Source organism: Mercenaria mercenaria, chromosome 19, assembly GCF_021730395.1.
Source record: "Mercenaria mercenaria strain notata chromosome 19, MADL_Memer_1, whole genome shotgun sequence".
Classification (NCBI taxonomy): Eukaryota; Metazoa; Mollusca; class Bivalvia; order Venerida; family Veneridae; genus Mercenaria; species Mercenaria mercenaria.
In genome coordinates, this window is record NC_069379.1 from 37,408,697 (window position 1) to 37,425,897 (window position 17,201).

Below are 17,201 nucleotides of genomic sequence, written 5' to 3' on the forward strand. Positions count from 1 at the left end.
AAAACCAATGTACTTTATATGAAATAGTCATCAACTACTCTTATTTTATCGCATACTTACATATTAATTTTTTCTTCCATTTCATCAAGTATTTTATTTGTCGCCTGATTTGTTACGGTTCAGAGTTCAGATGCACAGGGGCGTGAGCTCAAGTGGTTAAATATCCAAGCCTCTGAACAAAAAAAAAGCGTTGTATATCAGACTATTAACTACAAGATTAAGTTCTTATATGCTTAATTGAAATGCTATGGCAAAAATTATGCTGGACTTCATTTATTCGAGTAATAATGAACCAGACGCAATGTGACAATTAATAATAATGAAAACATGAAAATATTTGTTTGAAAGAAATATAGTCATTACTAATTTAGAAGGCGTAAAAAGTAATACATGTTGTAAAATGAACAATAAAACACTGCAGTATATCTAACTGTGCTAAATTTATAAATGAATCAAAGACGAAATATCTGTTCCCTATAAGACAAGTTTATGACTTAAAGATAAGCAAATGTGTACTCCATGACCAGTACTAATTTGAGAAGAGTCATTCCCACTGATAAAGATATGTCTGTTTAGGTGAGACAGACTTTCTCTTACGTAATAAAATGGGGGACATCAAACACGCCAAGAAATTAAGCTCGACGACGGACGAGTTACGGGTAGTGGACGGGAGCAGTTCGTCCGGTACACTGTGTTGTTTGAGGGCTACAATATGGACGCTGTCTCTGTTCACAGTCGTTGGGGCATTTGTGCTGATGAATTATCTACAATATGATCAAATATTGAGGTTAAAACAGAGAGTGGAATATTTAGAAAACAGCGCACTTCTGTTCGATGTAAGTTGTGTTTTTTTTCATTTTCCCTTAGTAGTAGCACAGGAGTCTGAAATAAAATCAATAATACTTCAGAAGTCTATCTTTAAGAAAAGTACACCCTATATATAAAATACAAAAGATATAGGTTTTTTTTTAAAGATAGACTTCTGAAGTCTTATTGATAGAATTCCAGACTCCTGTGGTAATAGACTCATATTGAATGGCGTGCAAGCGGCCTGCAAGCATTTCAACAAGCGTTCTATAACATGACATCAGCAATAAATACATATTTCATCAAGTTTTTACTTTAGCCATGCCGAACTATAGACCGGCCTCAAACTATAGACAGTCAATTTATATAAAGAGTCATGGAGTCCATTTATATTTTATAGTTTTCATACTTAGGAAAACGACAGAAATTTTATATCAATACTCAAGTACTTACATTTCTCTCATACTTTGTATAGTCTAAGAGATTTTTTCAAAACCCATTTATTTATTAGTATGTGCAGTGATCAGATTTAGAAGAAACTGCAACAGTGTAAATATTTGCACTAACTGGCTGCTGTTACTCTTGTTTTGTTTTGATAGGAGAGTGAATGTGTGTTAAGGAGATCACGTGCTGTTATAACATCTTTTCATGTACGCGAGTGCCATGACGAAGCGCCAGCATATTTTGGCCCTATAACGCGGAAATAAAAGAAGGTTGAAACGACAAAATATCATTTTACTCAGGTTTTACACGTTACGCGTTATAGTAGCGTTAACGAATATTACATCTTGTTATAGCGTTTGCTTCGTCACAGCACTCGCGCACATGAAAAGATGTTATAACAGCATCTATGGATGCCCCTTGCGGTAAGTTGGTGCCTTGCCTTTTCGGGCACCAACCAATCCCTCTTGATGCTGCAGAGTTTACAGCGCGAAACACATGCAATATCCCAACATTACAGGTAAAAGTGTAATGGTTTAATGATTATGAACTGAGTAAATGTATAAAGAAAAGGAGTGTCACAATGTGCATAATTGTTTAATGTCTTGTTTTCAGGCTTTCTTTACCTTTAGATATATGTAAAGTATTTGTCTAACTCATGACAGGGTATACGTACTAGACATGGTTGCAAAATATTTCAAAAGCAACATTACGGGGTTTTAAATTTCAGGAACCCATCAGTGTATCCCATAAAGAAAAAAGAGACTCCGATGGACCTTTCGCCATACTGACAAATATTGTTGATGACTTAGTACGCCAGGAGGTAGGTATCTTGTAACACCAAGTTTACTATTTCATAAAATACTTTATTCAAATAGTGCTTTTACGTATTGTTAACAACAACATGTTCTTATCTGTTCTTGCTATCTTTTTTTGAATTTGTTAAAAATTTACTTTCACTTCAAATTATCTATATTTTATTGCGATAATACCATAAACTGATTAGGATCATTTCAGGCATGAAGGGGGCAATTAGCTGGATATGCCTCCGTGGTCCACTCGAATGTAGTCCATATCAATAAATAGTGCAATTTTCCCGCCTAGTAAAGGCCATTTTCATGCCAGATATAAGCTTTATTGATGCTTGGTTATAAAAAGGAATGTCTGCAGATGATTTTAAGCTACGTTATATGCTTCAAAAGTTGATTTGAAGCTGCCTTGTAAAATAAAAGTGAAAGTAGGTATTTCCTGATGTCTATCTACGCAGTATTAGCGTTTTCATCACGTGTCTCAGTCACGTGACCATGGTTTCACTGCATTATGGTCAACCCCATATTTTTGGGGGATATTTTGATTGCATAAAGACAGACCTTCAAGACAAGGGTAGTCTCGCAGGAAGTGAAAGGCTAGAAATCTTGATAAAAATATGTTATATGTTGTTAATTTTATATAGAAAATAGTAGCGGAGGCATTTAATACGATCATACCTTCAGTGCCTCATGAAAATGACTGACGTCAGAACATTTGCATACTTTTATGGCGATGCATTTTATTGCTGAATGTTTGGTACGTTAAAACTAACGTATCATTTGCTGTTAATTCATTTTTTAAATGACGTGCAATGATTTTCAAATATTATCGTAAAATGTGTTATTTGTTTAAGAAATATATCGTGCTTAAGTGCTTTACGATTGAGTATGAGTTTAAAGTGTGTCGAGGCCTAAACTTATCGTTTTTCTTTCTCCTTCTTTCGTATTGCTTTAATTAATCAAATTCAGTGAAATATACCCCATTTTCAAATTTCAGGTAAAGAGAGCCCACGAACTGTGCAAGTGTCCAGGTAAACACTTTTACAAAAGATTTTCGTTGTTGTCTTTAATACCAAAAGTAAATTAATGTGCCCGCGGGTCTAAAATCGCCAGAAAGGAAATATGGATGCCTGATTTATGAGCTGTTTATATACGAGGAACAATAAGGTTGGGGAAGACAAAAATAGTACATGTACCTTTGATAGAAAACAAACCTGATCATGAAGCAGACCCCTTTATATGGTAACATCCTAAAACAGTAGAAAGATGGTCAGTCCACTTATACGAAATATAAATGATATCCTTGTAGGTGATGTCAGAGAAGCAAAGCAAGGTTGTGGTGAAAGTCTATCGAAACGACAACTTGTATCGGGACAACAGTGTTGCACTGCTTTAGGTAATTTGTAGTCAATATATGCAGGTAGAATACTATAAAATATCGATTATTATTTTCATTGGTCTACAATACTCGCAAGCCTTAAGAATCATACAAAAATAAGGACTGGCTCCCCGTCTTTTTGTTATATTCTTTAACATTTACATTGAAGAAACAGGGTAAGTAACTCAAACACATATTTTTATACATCCCTTTATTTATGTCCCTTGGCTCCGAATATAAGTATGGTTTAGTCATCAAACGTACAGTCAAACATATCTGTAAAGACCAACATATGGAAATGAAAAATATGATCTTTGTTGACAGTACATCTCGCATTAATGACGCTCGGCAGATTACGTGTTCATCGTATGGCATTCCGGAATTGTCCGATTTTTAACGAAAGTCATATGCGTGTTCATCTACATTAATATCCGAAGAATGCCGAATGCTGAATTGCAAACAGAGTTCGTAATTATACGGAAATGTCGAGCGTGAACGGAAAAAGAAAATAGTTTCCTTTATAAGCAGGTGGTCTTTATTCGGAGTACACGTTTGACTGCATTGTTTTAGAGGGCTTAAGAATTGGCGAAATACATGCTTAATTAAGATGTGTCAATCTATTAGGCCCAACCCAACATAGATGCTTGAATGCCAATTTGGAAGACAATCTTTGCATCACAATTTTACATCCATCAAAATTTGAAATTAAAATTGCATTACATATTATTAAGTACAACTTAATTCTGACTGTTTTATGTTAAAGTTTGCATATAAATTTTGTCATGATAAAGTGTTCAAACAAAGTTAAATTTTCACAAAAAACGAGTTCTATTTACTTGTAATACTTTATATATTTGAATATGTCGTCCAAAATACTCACGCCTTTCAGTGCAATAGTTAGTTAAAACAGCATCTGTCCATCATATGCAAAACTAAAGGCGCACTTTTTTTAACAATGTTGATTAGGACAGACTGAAAATTACAGAGATGATGAAAGCAATTGCAGTTAACATTGATTGTACAAAACAAAATAAAATGAGCCGTGCCATGAGAAAACCAACATAGTGCGTTTGCGACCAGCATGGATCCTGACCAGACTGCGCGGATGCGCAGGCTGGTCTGGATCCATGCTGTTCGCTTTTAAAGCCTATTGGAATTAGAAAAACTGTTAGCGAACAGCATGGATCCTAACCAGACTGCGCGGATGCGCAGGCTGGTCTAGATCCATGCTGGTCGCAAAGCTACTATGTTGGTTTTCTCATGGCGCGGCTCAAATGTTTGCCTGATTTTGTTTGTAAAAACTTGTATAAGATAGATGAAGACATTGGTCTTTTTATATAATAGATATATTGTACAAGATAGGCTAAGATGTTAATTATCATTGGCGTTTCAGTTTTCCTCAACTTTATTATAATATTTATGCAGCTAAACCATCTTATCGCGGTAACTCCACGGAGATTGTTACCTCATATCTTGGACAAGAAGTGCTTTTACCATGTAATGCCACCGGATACCCGCCGCCGACGGTGTCATTCACTCCCTCGGTAGACCCGACCGGAAAGAGCAGATATAGACCAACACCTGGAGGCATGCTGATACAAAATGTTCAGTTTTCAGACGGGTAATGTCTTAAAAAATATTCAAAATCTATAACATTTATTTTAATTTATAACCTCCTGCTTCCATACTTTTACCCTGCATTTCTATCTTTAGCAAGAGATTTTACTGTAGAGACGAGAACATATCTATTTTATCGTCTGCTGCTTCCATACATTTACTCTTTATGTCTATTTTTAGCGGGATTTTTTATAAAGTCCAGTACATATCCATTTACTCTTTATGTCTATTTTTTAGCGGAAGATATTACTGTAAAGTTGAGAACGCCCTTGGAGTACAGAATAAAATTATAGAACTTCGAGTTACAGGTAAATAAATAATAAGTGTAGCCTCATCATTGTTTAACTACAGCCTCAGAGAAACAGTTTTTGCACTAAACAATCTTGATATTGTATAAAGTTAAAGTTTCGAACAACTGGGCCGGGATGTGTTGAAGTAAAAACGGTATATTAGTGCCAACATCAATGCGTGATCATACAAATAAGAAAACAACAAAAGCCATAATGTGCTTCAGATTGCTTATTTTCGAGATAACGTATATAAATTGTAATGTTATTAACATGTTTAACAAGAAATAGTCAACCTCCTGAGACAAGTTTCAAGTCTAGTTTTGGTTACCTCGATGCAAACTGTTCGGTCCTGATACTAAAATTCAACTGCAAGTGCTAACATGTAAAAGAAATAATTGTTACATAAAAGTCTATAGATATTAAACTTCTAAATAAAGTAACTATACGTATACAACACAAAACATTTTATTTAAGATCCTGTCGTTGCCACAACCACGCCAACTAGTGTAACTGTAAACGAGGGCAGTTCTATACGTATACAGTGTGACGTGACCGGAAATCCTACACCTGTAGTCACGTGGCAACATCAAAGACTTGACGGCGTGACTGTGCCAGGTAGTTTAGCTTTTTTTTTATTATCTAAGATCCAGAATTGCTGTGTTGAAAACTGTAGCCCGACGTCAAATGTACCAGTTACCATTAATTCCTATCCGCCAAGGCATATAAGAGTCCAGTTCATCTAGAAATATAAGGATCCTGTCTATTTAGGATTATAAGGGTCCACTCCATCTATGATTATCTGAGTCCAGTCTATCTAGGATTTTCAGGGCCCAGTCTGTCTAGCATTATTGGGACGCAACTAATATATTGCATAAAATGCCCATTTAACTTAATTTTTTTACTAAAGATATTCATTTTAAAGTGGGCGGGGGGATCAACGTTTTGAGAATATTTCAAATATCCATCTGACAGAAAAATTGGGTAGAGTATGTAATGGTCAGGTAGATTGTTGGTAAAGATATTGTTCCTTTATCAAATATTTCTGTGACTTGATGATATACAATGTACAACTAAAACTTAACTCAGCATCTCTGTTATCCGGCTGATATCTCAGAGTCTTTGTATCCGGTGCTACATTTGTCTGATATGTACTAGTATGAAAGCGATAAATCGCCAAATGCTCGCAGCCATATCATGATTCTTAAGCCCTTCTTGTATCTATGTTTCAGTGATAGCCACCCCACAAACAATTATCACTGGAAACACAATCACGATCAACAATGCTTTAGCTTCCAATGCAGGAAGCTACATTTGTCTAGCACAAAACCAGTTTGAGAAAGATCAGGCTTCAACGACTGTCAACGTGATTGGTTAGTATGCATGTTACTAATAAAAGAAACTCTAAAAATAGTCTCTACGTGATTGTTGAATATGTTTGTTACTAAAAATAGAAACCTTAACAATACTCTCATACATCGTTATTGCTAAGCATGTTTGTTACTAATGACGGAGACATTAAAAGTATTATCAAATGGACCTAAAATACAATCAATTTTATTTTTAAAAAAAGGATTATTTCAGCTTCTGAATGGTATGGCATGTTTATTGTTTGACACGTTTGTTTTTTGTTGGTTTTTTTTTTTTGTAAGTTAAGCAATACTCGTATAGAACTAGAATTATACCAGACGTAATATGGATAACAGGTTCGCGATATTAGACAGTATTGTGTCTGCTTAGTTTCACGCTTGACCTAAATTCAGTCTGAATTAAAACTGCATACTATAAGGTGAGATATTGCTTTTCTCAATGTATGTACAATCAATTTGTTTAAAATTGACCTCCCATATATTCCCCTTCCCTTATTCTTTTAAGTTTAATAGGTAATGAAATCTCGTATAAAAAGTCCGTCTCATACGCATAAAATCATGTTTTTACGAGATGTGCTAATGTCTGTTGTACGGTCATCACCGTGCAAATGTACTTGGTACTGTGTCTATTTTAGAGAGAAAAAAAAGCAACGTTTCACAACAAATTTGTTAAAACAAATATGTATATGTATTTAAATTTAAATATGTATACTTTTGTTCAGGAAAACCCCAGATTGTTCAGCCACCGAAGACTCAAACGGTGCTTCAAGGTTCTACTGTAAGACTCTACTGCTCCGTTGCATCTAACCCACCGGCCACAATCACGTGGACATACCCTTTGGTAAACTGGTGTAGCTTTAACATTATAGAGAAATACTGGAAACTATATTAAGTTAGGAATGTCACAATCACTGGTATGAATGTCATAAAAACAGTGTTTTTCTAAACAATCTTTTGTTAAAAACATAAAAAAACAGTTTTATTGTAGCTTCCTTTTTACCTCAATTTCATTTCGTGATTTTAGTTGACAATAGCCATATTTACATTGTTATGTAAATTGTTATTCTTTAAGAGATCAAGTACCTTAAAAATAAAAACTTCACGAGTTACCGTGATTGCAAATATTTTATTCATTTTTAAGGTATAAGTTTGGCCTTGTCTTGCATTCGATTTTTTTTCATCCGACTACTAGTATTAACTAGTAGCTTTTTAAAGTCCTATACTTTTAGACTCTTGAAATTCGTTTTTAAAGATTTTTACATGTATTATTTTAGACTGGCAGCAAACCACCACTGAATGCCTACGTAAATCCTGATAATTCTGTTACCCTGTCAAATGTTGACAAGTATAACAATGGAAACTACCAGTGCGCGGCTAGTAACTCTTACGGTACATCGTATGCACAGTCGAGCCTCGTTGTCGAAAGTAAGATTTCTTATTATCCATTTTGCGTTTGCGAGTATTCTAAAAGAAAAACACTCAAATCGTTTATTGTATTTACAGTTTTAATTCCGGTCCGTCTCGATGGGTCGGAATAACGAAATGTTTTTGTTGTTGTTGTTGTTGTTGTTTTGTTGTTGTTGTTGTTGTTGTTGTTGTTTTGCGGAGGGGGGGGGGGGGGGTAAAACAACGAAAAAGACCGAAGCATTCGAATCCCATGGGTACTTTTACCTTGCTTTCTTCGCGCGAAATTGCAAATGCATTGTCAACCTCAGAACCAGCTATTGAAATATATGTACCCAAAGAGACTCTTTTTAAAGGAGAGTTGTGTTCTTTTTGTTTGTAAATATAACGATTCATTGCTTGCCAAGTTAAACGCGGTTTCAATGGGCAAGTACTTGATTGAAAATTACGAATAACTTTTACGACATTTATTTCCCTTGTTACGTAACTCGCTGTAAAATGATATGAAATTTTCGTACAGAGAAGGTATCAGTGGCAACCACGCCGCATTTGCAGCCAATGACCGGTTCAGAACCTATCCTCAACTTCCAGTGTTCGGTTGACGGCATTCCTAAACCGACAACCACGTGGTCAAAAGTTGGAGCCGCCCCATTAGCTGGTAAGTGTACCGATACCCGGACAAACATTTAAGGTATCAGCAGTAGATGTAATCCACCATTTTTGAAAGTTTGATCATAATTATTACGACAACGACATGTCCCTTCTCCCGTCCAATACAAGCGTTTTAACCAGAATGCGCCTGAAAGAACTTCAATACTACGTCATTATCCAGGCATTTTATATCGTAAACATAGAAATATACAGATTCTTATGCGAATACTAGTATGAGGAAATCTTTGAAACTGGCAGTAGATATTCCTTTAACCTTTAGCATTTGAATAATAAATGGTACTGCCCAAATTGAATGATGGACCAGTCCATTTTTGAAATTTAGCAGGGTAGCGGTTTATCATGTTTCTTCTGTTATTTTATTTAATACACATACTAAATTTCATTTTAAATTTCATGAATTCGTAATTCTCACGGTTCTGTTACTGTCTTTTTTCCCTTAATGACGAAAAGGATATTGTTTTACTATCAAACAAACTTCGATATATCGAAATACCTTTGTTGTAACAACCGTTTTCTACTGTATAGTTGATAAATGGTATGTGTAGTTCTCAATTTCAGATTTTTATATGGCGACAGTATATCGCGTGGAAGGTGGTGTAGGTGACACATTGAATCAAAGGGGTCCGGCACATGAGAGGGTTAAGTTTAATGACTTATTTTTGAGTCCTAGAGCCATAATTATGAATATACCCCGCTTCTGCGGGGTAAAAACCCTTGTCTAGGGAGTAGTTATATTAGTATGACTTTTTTCATAATTATGGCTCTAGGACTCAAAAATATGTCATTAAACTTAATCCTCTCATGTGCCGGACCCCTTTGCATTGAATGAAATCTTGAAATTTTCCAATTTTCCAATCTTGATTTGCTTCAATGTGGAAATTGCAATCGTCCTTCTGTTTTCCAGGTAACAGCAAATATCTTGCATTGTCTGGCGGCAATCTTATTATTAGCGGCCCTAGCCTGGCCACTGATACCGGTATCTTTGAGTGTTTTGGTACAAACAGAAATGGTAATGCAACTGATAGCGTTATAGGTAAGTCACTTCCGGTAACGGATTCGTAATTTCAATCGGTAATTTCCGTGCGATTCAGTAACATTGTTTGTCGTTTCGGTATTCTTCGGACGAAAGTCGAGCTCAAACGAGCACCTGGCTTTCCACTCATAACGGAGAATGCCGAAATCGCATTCGGAAATTTACGTAATTGAACGGGAGTTCTTACTCTCATTACAGCTGCATTAACTTAATAATATCTGTAAATATCGTTCTTAGGATATCATTCCGGTATAGTCTATGGACCTTTCAGCTTTTTTAACATGTAATTTATCAAAAGATCCTTTAGAAGCAAGGAATTTAGCCAAGAAAGCATCTGACTCTGATTCTGATAGGTATAACCCCTATGCCGCAAGCATGGATAGATATGTTGGACGCAAATGCCCTTAAAGGGCAAGGAAAGCCTGAAAATAAGATAATTCTTCAAACCTTTCATAATGCTGAAAGAATTTTTAAAATCGGACCACTATTGAAAAAGATATGGCAGTTTGAAATTTAAAAAAAAAAAGGCTGATAATGGAGGCAGCCATTTTAGTGTGCTTATGACGTCATTTACACACAGCTGATTACTTAATTTAGCAAATAACCTTTTAAATATATTAATTTCATATGTTTCTTGAGTGTAAGATGTAAAGCATGATAAATTCTTTCATTATTGCTGGTAAAAGTAGCGAAATAATGTTACAGAAATAAGTAAATACATTTCAAATATGTATTTTGAAATTTAATAAATCCGCCATTTTGTTTTGTGTTGCCATGGAAACAAAATGGCCGCCATTTTGATAAAATATTTAAATGCTTATAACTTTCTCATTTTTAAACCGATTTTGAAAATTCTTTCACTTCTTTAAATGATTTAAGAAATTCTAGTAGATTGATTTAACCTATGAACAGCATTGCCTTTCCCTTTAATCGAATCAATTGATACAATACATATGATTTCTAATAAGATTTTATACATTATAATAAAGTCTGCATTTTTATTGTCCAAAGATGTGGAAAATAGCAGGAGAAAAACATGTCTGCAACAATTTAACAACATTTCAATGCTTTAAATGAAATAAATATGACATTCCGATTTTAAATATATGTTGTTATTTCCGATACAACTCATTTTGATTGACTTGGCAATTTTAGTTTACAGAGCTCTTGGTCAAATAAAGTGTACAGATACATTTGCAAGTGTGGGCTGTACGATGGGTCAAACATGCGGGTAATTATATACAATTTTTTCTTTGTTAGTAAAAATGTCAGTAAAGAAGTGAATTGAACATTATTATTTTCTTACGTACAAATTCGTTTGTATATGCTCGTATGCACGATATGTGGGCGAACAAATCTTATTCAAACATTTTCATATTTTTCAAATATCTGTCTTCCTTGTGAAAAGAGATTTAAGTTTACCTTATGAAAAGGTATTTTAAGTTTTCCTTATGACATGAGATTCAAGTTTTCCTTATGAAATGAGATTTAAGTTTTCCTTATGAAATGAGATTAAAGTTTTTCTTATGAAATGAGATTTATGTTTTCCTTGTGAATTTTCCAAAGGAAACGACATTTAAGTTTTCTTTATAAAATGAGATTTAAGTTTTTCTTATGAAACGAGATTTTAGTTTGCCTTAGGAAGTGAAATTTTAAGTTTTCCATAGGAAATGAGATTTAAATTTTTCTTATGAAATGAGATTCAGATTTCAGAAATATTGAATTCGATTCATAAACTAAGTTTGGTAAGGCAACTTTCAATCGAAAATGACCGATTTCTTATATAATTTCATATTGATAAATAAACGAATAGATATAGCAATGATAGGCTTTTTTATTTCTGGTTAAATTCTTATACATGTATCTTTATTGAAAAATGCTTGAGCCCATTCTATTCTTCATATTAATTACAATTATCTTTTTATCCCTTTCTTCCATGTCATTACTTTCCGTGTTTTATCCCTTTCTTCCGTGTCATTACTTTCCGTGTTTATCCCTTTCTTCCATGTCATTACTTTCCGTGTTTTTAAAGAAGTTGTATCTTAACCCTTACACTGCTAAATTTCTATAATGAACTTGTCCATCTTCCAGTTTGGACAGTACCATTAACTGTTAAAAGGGGTGCTTACCAAAAAGATAGTGACTGATTAGCGACCAGTGCAGACCATGATCAGACTGCACGGATGTGCAGGCTGATCTTGGTCTGCACTGGTCGCAAAGGCAGAATCACTTGCCGCCAGCAGGCTTAGGGTTAAATAATGATTTGACAGGTGTGTAATAATTACATGTAAAAGAAACATTAGCTTACTTAAACAGTTTCTGTCGATGATCTACTTAAAACATATAACTGCTCGTTTGGTTTTTTTATATATGTATCAACAACATTATGTTTGATCAAAGAGTGTAGACACTCAGTACGTCTGCGTATAGTCTAACGCAAACGATTTCTGTCTTATCCGAATGGAAATCACTTATATCGTCGACTCGTTCCTAATGTTTACGGTTGTCTTTTGGTTTTACTGATTTAATTCATCAAGTGTTGCTTATTTTTGAAGAAGTTAGTCTATAAAGTGCTTATGTTTCACATATAGACGCGGTGTAATTTAGTAACAAGCCTAGACCGACTGTTAACCCTTCCGAACTAATACGCCTTCGCGACTTACTGCATTGCTATATATAGGATTATCCCATGAGATATTTTAGGGCTGTGACTAAATACAGAGTTGGTGCGCCTGTGCTATATTACAGACTCCGGTATATACCGGATTAACTAAATTTGAAAGAAAATATCTTAAATGTATATATTTCGTAACCATGGTGATACTAACCCTAACCTCTAGTCAGTATATTATGCATTTTATACACTAAATGCGTGCGGACATGCAAAAAGTTGAGTATTTTTGCAGTGCGCACCAATGGATAATAATTCCGCGCATGCGCTGTTTCCTTATGACCAGCTAGTTGACAATAATGACCAACTAGTTGATTTTTCAGTTTTGAAGCATGATGTCAGGTGTGGCATTAGGAAATTTATCATCTGTGTACATTTATAACGTGATGAACAGTACATAATTTTATTTCACTAACTAATATATATATATATACAGTATCTCGTTTCATACATGCAATTTCAAATATAATATTTCCATGGTCACATGACAAACTAGTACAATCTTTAAGTAGAAAAAAGAACATACAGCATATTGCAATCATATTTTGTGGTAGGCGAGTAGACGATCACTCATTTAACCTTTAGCCCGCTAGCGGTAGTAGTTCTAGCCTTTGCGACCAGTGCAGACCAAGATCAGCCTGCACCTCCGTGCAGGCTGATCATGGTCTGCACTGTTCGCTATTCAGCCAGTAAATTTTCAGTGAACACCCCTTGGAATAATAAATGGTACTGCCCAAATTGAATGATAGACCAATCCATTATAGAAATTTAACAGATTAAGGGTTAACAGAGGTTGTTATAGTATACATGCACAGTATGCTGTCATACTTTGTCCATACCATACAGGTTATAAGTGATGTATAAATACTGTTCGATTCCCTTTACATTTAACCATTGTTATAATTAAGCAATAATGTTATGTTTTAACACTATTTATGCACGATGGGTGGTTTATACGTCCGGCGTAATAATTTCACGGGAGCTAGTCATATTAGAATTAAGAAAAAAATGCTATTATGGCGTTTAGGCGGTTATAATTCACATGAGACATTTTGCAAATCAATGAATCGCGCTAGTTTTCCTACTGCGGGCCTACATATCTGAATAATTAGCAACAAATAATGACTGTTGGAGTAGAAAACTTGTAATGTCGCATCTCAACGCATTTTTTCCACGAACAACTTCCAGTAAATTGCACATTTTCATATAATGCTTATATTTCTTAAATGCTTCACCTTTGCAGGTCAAAAGGTTCATAGGGACTGATGTCACTTGTATATAGTTTTATCTAAATGTTCATATCCTCCCTTGATCGCGCTTGTTGCAAACGTCAAAGAAATCAAAATCCTCAAGAATAACACCTGTTTCACAGTATGTTGTTAATACTTTTCAGGGGACATTGTCCAAACAACTGTAACTTTCAAGGTCAAAATGTGTACGGATACAAAACATATGCAATGGTATGTCTGAAGGAATTTTCTTGTGTTTTAAATGGCTCTTGGCACACACAAAAAATGAGATTTATGACACTTTTAAAACTTGGAGGACTTTGCCAAATCCAAGGTACACCTGCACCCAGTACGAACGATCAATGGGAAAATAAAAACATTGACTGTTATTAGAAAATATCCTTTAGAAGCATAGAAAACAACCAAACAAAATAATTTTAAATAACAGACACAGTTAACTTTGTTCATGAGCGGTAATAAAAAGTAAAACATCATTTACCTCCCCTAGTAAAAGCTTATATGAAAATTGAGCATTGAATGGAATACATGTTCCGAAAAGGACCACAGATAATAACAAAAAGTACGAGATGACACACAGAGTTGAGTTTACTTCAGAGTATGCAAGAAATGTTATTGACTTCAAAACCGGACAATAAAGGGAGACACCTTTATATAAGTTGAATACATATCTACAAAGATATTTGAATATTTACTGCAAAAGTAATGTTTCAGTTATGATAACAATAAAAACAATGAAAGAGCGTCGTTTGAGATTATCGCATGTTGTTTGATAATGTCGCCGTCGCGTTTGCAGGGTCGACACACGACAACGCGAAGTGACATCGCGACATTACGAAGTGACATAGCGACAATGCGATATGACGCTCGACAACGCAAAGTGACATCGCAATATATCGTGCTTTTGAAAGGCGACATTTCAAAGTGGATATCGCGACATTGTTGTTTGAGATTGTCGCCAGCGTTTGCGATTGTCGGGTGTCACTTCGTAATGTCGCTATTTTACGTCGCGTTGTCGTGTGTCGGCCCCACAAACGCGACGGCGACATTATAAATGGCCCCAACAGGATTCCGTAGTTTTCAAGATAAGGGTGAAAGCCTTATGGAACTTAGAGAAAATATCGCAGCTTTAAACCTGATAATTTTAAATATATTGAATGTAGACTTGCTGACCGTGGAATGACCAATTAGTAAATAGTCAGAAAATATTGAGATCAGAAGGACATCCGACTAACAATTTACGATTGGTTTTATGCTTCTAAACGTGTGTCTTTTTCCTATTATTTATTTATTTCAGGACTCTGCAATATGTATGGCTGCCACACACAGTGGGAGTCTACCTAACCCAAACAATGACCCGGTCATTTGGAAACATGTAGCCAGTGGGATTTTCAGCGGGGTCTCCAACAATGGCATAACAAGTCAATCGTAAGTTTTAAAAGAAAACTAGATTATTACTGATTCGTATCTTTAGTGTAACAAGCATGCAAAATCATTTGTATTAGAGACCCGGGGTGTACACATTTTCATGCTTTTTTTCTAATATTGCGTTTATGTCGTAATACATCCAGCCTTCCTTAAATAGTACCAAAATTTATCAAGTCTCAAGTTATAACTGTAACAAGACATTCTTCTTTTTCCTTTCTTCTTTTCTTCATTTATAATTACAATCACTGAACCATTTATTATTATAACACATTTATATTTAGGTTTTAAGACTTTTTCTTATTTTACATAGAGTGTATGACAAGACTGCTCGAACTTGGAATCTGCTACTCTCTTGTAACTATTAACCGTGTGATAAAAAAACTTAAAATGTTGCATACAATTATTTATAGACATTAAAGAAAATCAATTTACAAAAAAAATAAGCAGCAGATTTGATTTCAATATTTCAGGCACGCCTCATCCGATGCGAGTCAAATTATTCAACCCTCTACCGGAAGGTCATCTGCAGGAAACTCTCTGATTGGTTAATTGTTGTTCTTTACCTCATTAAAAAATTGTTTTTTTAGCAGCGTGTAATTCGCTACTATGTACCTCTTTTGTGTTCTTCTTGTTTTCTTTAATATTCTGCCAACAAAGGCATGGAACAACAACCAGGAGCATATAGTTGCCGCCGAGTCTGTCCGTCTTTTTTCTTTGTCCTCTGAATTCTTCCGGGGTTACTCAGTCATACAGAATCATAAGTATCGATATGAATTGACAGTTCCAGTTTTTGTCGATAAATTTCATCTAACTCCCCCTTCTATTATTCTATTCATATCAAGGTCAAGTGCTCACATGCGGTATCACAAACAAAACGCATGTGGTCTATTGTGTAAACTAGGTCAATCGTATTTGACATTCCTGATTGGACAGTCTGTTTTATGTAAAATTTAATGATTGACAATTTTGGATCCGTCCATTGAGGCTATTTATCATATTCCATGTTAATGAGATCACCCGATGCATATCTACAAAATATTCTACTTACCACGAATAAAATGAAACATTCTCCGAATAACATCTTCCAAGTTTTCAATGAATGTTTTCCAGAGTAACAGAATTGTATCATTTGAAAGTTGCCAATATGTACTCTTTCTCTTACATGCTTAATTGTTATGACCCTATAAATATTTATGAGATGCTTGTATATCGTAATCAGAGACTGTGTTTTAATGGGTGGGTGGTATTACATCATTATTAACACTACATAAATGTGTATGTTTTTGAAAACATCTGGGATTATGAATAATTATAAAAGGCACTTATAATTTAAATTGCACCCTGTTTATGAATTCAAACATTTTAAAAGATCTATTAGCCACATGACATTGTATGTTTTTCTTTCAATGCACTATTTCTGGTACGTGATATGTAAGATTTGTTCAAATTCCTTCGACATAATACAAAATTTATGTGTAGGAAGAAATGTTTGAAATGGCCAAATTTCCAGATTGTTTTGTTTGTTTATCTAGCAATGTGTTCTTAATTATAAATGATTTCTACGTTGTCTACGCCAACTTTCATAATCCAGGGCTATTGTTTCAAAGATATTTAAAATCAAACGGAACTCTATTTTTTTCGTATGTTTCCGCCTCTTATTGTCTTAAGATTACTGCGCTGTGCAAAGCGTAGATGAAGTCTTACATTATTACAAAGGCGTCCAGAAGCTCTTGTTTCATAAAATGTTTACCTGCAGCGACATCGTCATATAGAGATGACAAAAATGGTCGGTATATCTAAACATAATCCATTCCGAGCCATTGTCTGGTTAATTTTTAATTAAGCATACTACGAATAGATATAATCACCGTCCTTAGAAATGTAGAACAAAGTAGATTTCGAAGTACAGAATGTATGTTATGAAGACTAAAGGTCAAATATGTCCATCGAGGAAACTAAACGAATTCGCAGTAGAGTGAATATCCAGTGTTTATTTTTACCTTGATATAACGAATAAGACTGGGACTTCTTTCCAAA

At 34.7% G+C, this 17,201-nt stretch overlaps 1 protein-coding gene across 1 annotated transcript; it reads left to right on the plus strand.

The window, feature by feature from the left end:
* The first annotated feature begins 557 nt into the window (after nt 1–557).
* LOC123542021 (hemicentin-1-like) lies at nt 558–15,782 on the plus strand. Its single transcript, XM_053531502.1, has 16 exons — nt 558–836; nt 1,979–2,071; nt 3,055–3,088; nt 3,367–3,453; nt 4,861–5,056; nt 5,290–5,360; nt 5,817–5,957; nt 6,572–6,712; nt 7,432–7,550; nt 7,984–8,134; nt 8,634–8,771; nt 9,690–9,818; nt 10,974–11,049; nt 13,883–13,949; nt 15,034–15,164; nt 15,635–15,782. Exons 1-16 carry the CDS (start codon nt 606–608, stop codon nt 15,711–15,713), a joined length of 1,884 nt encoding a protein of 627 aa, XP_053387477.1. The 5' UTR covers nt 558–605; the 3' UTR covers nt 15,714–15,782.
* Nucleotides 15,783–17,201: the final 1,419 nt, after the last annotated feature.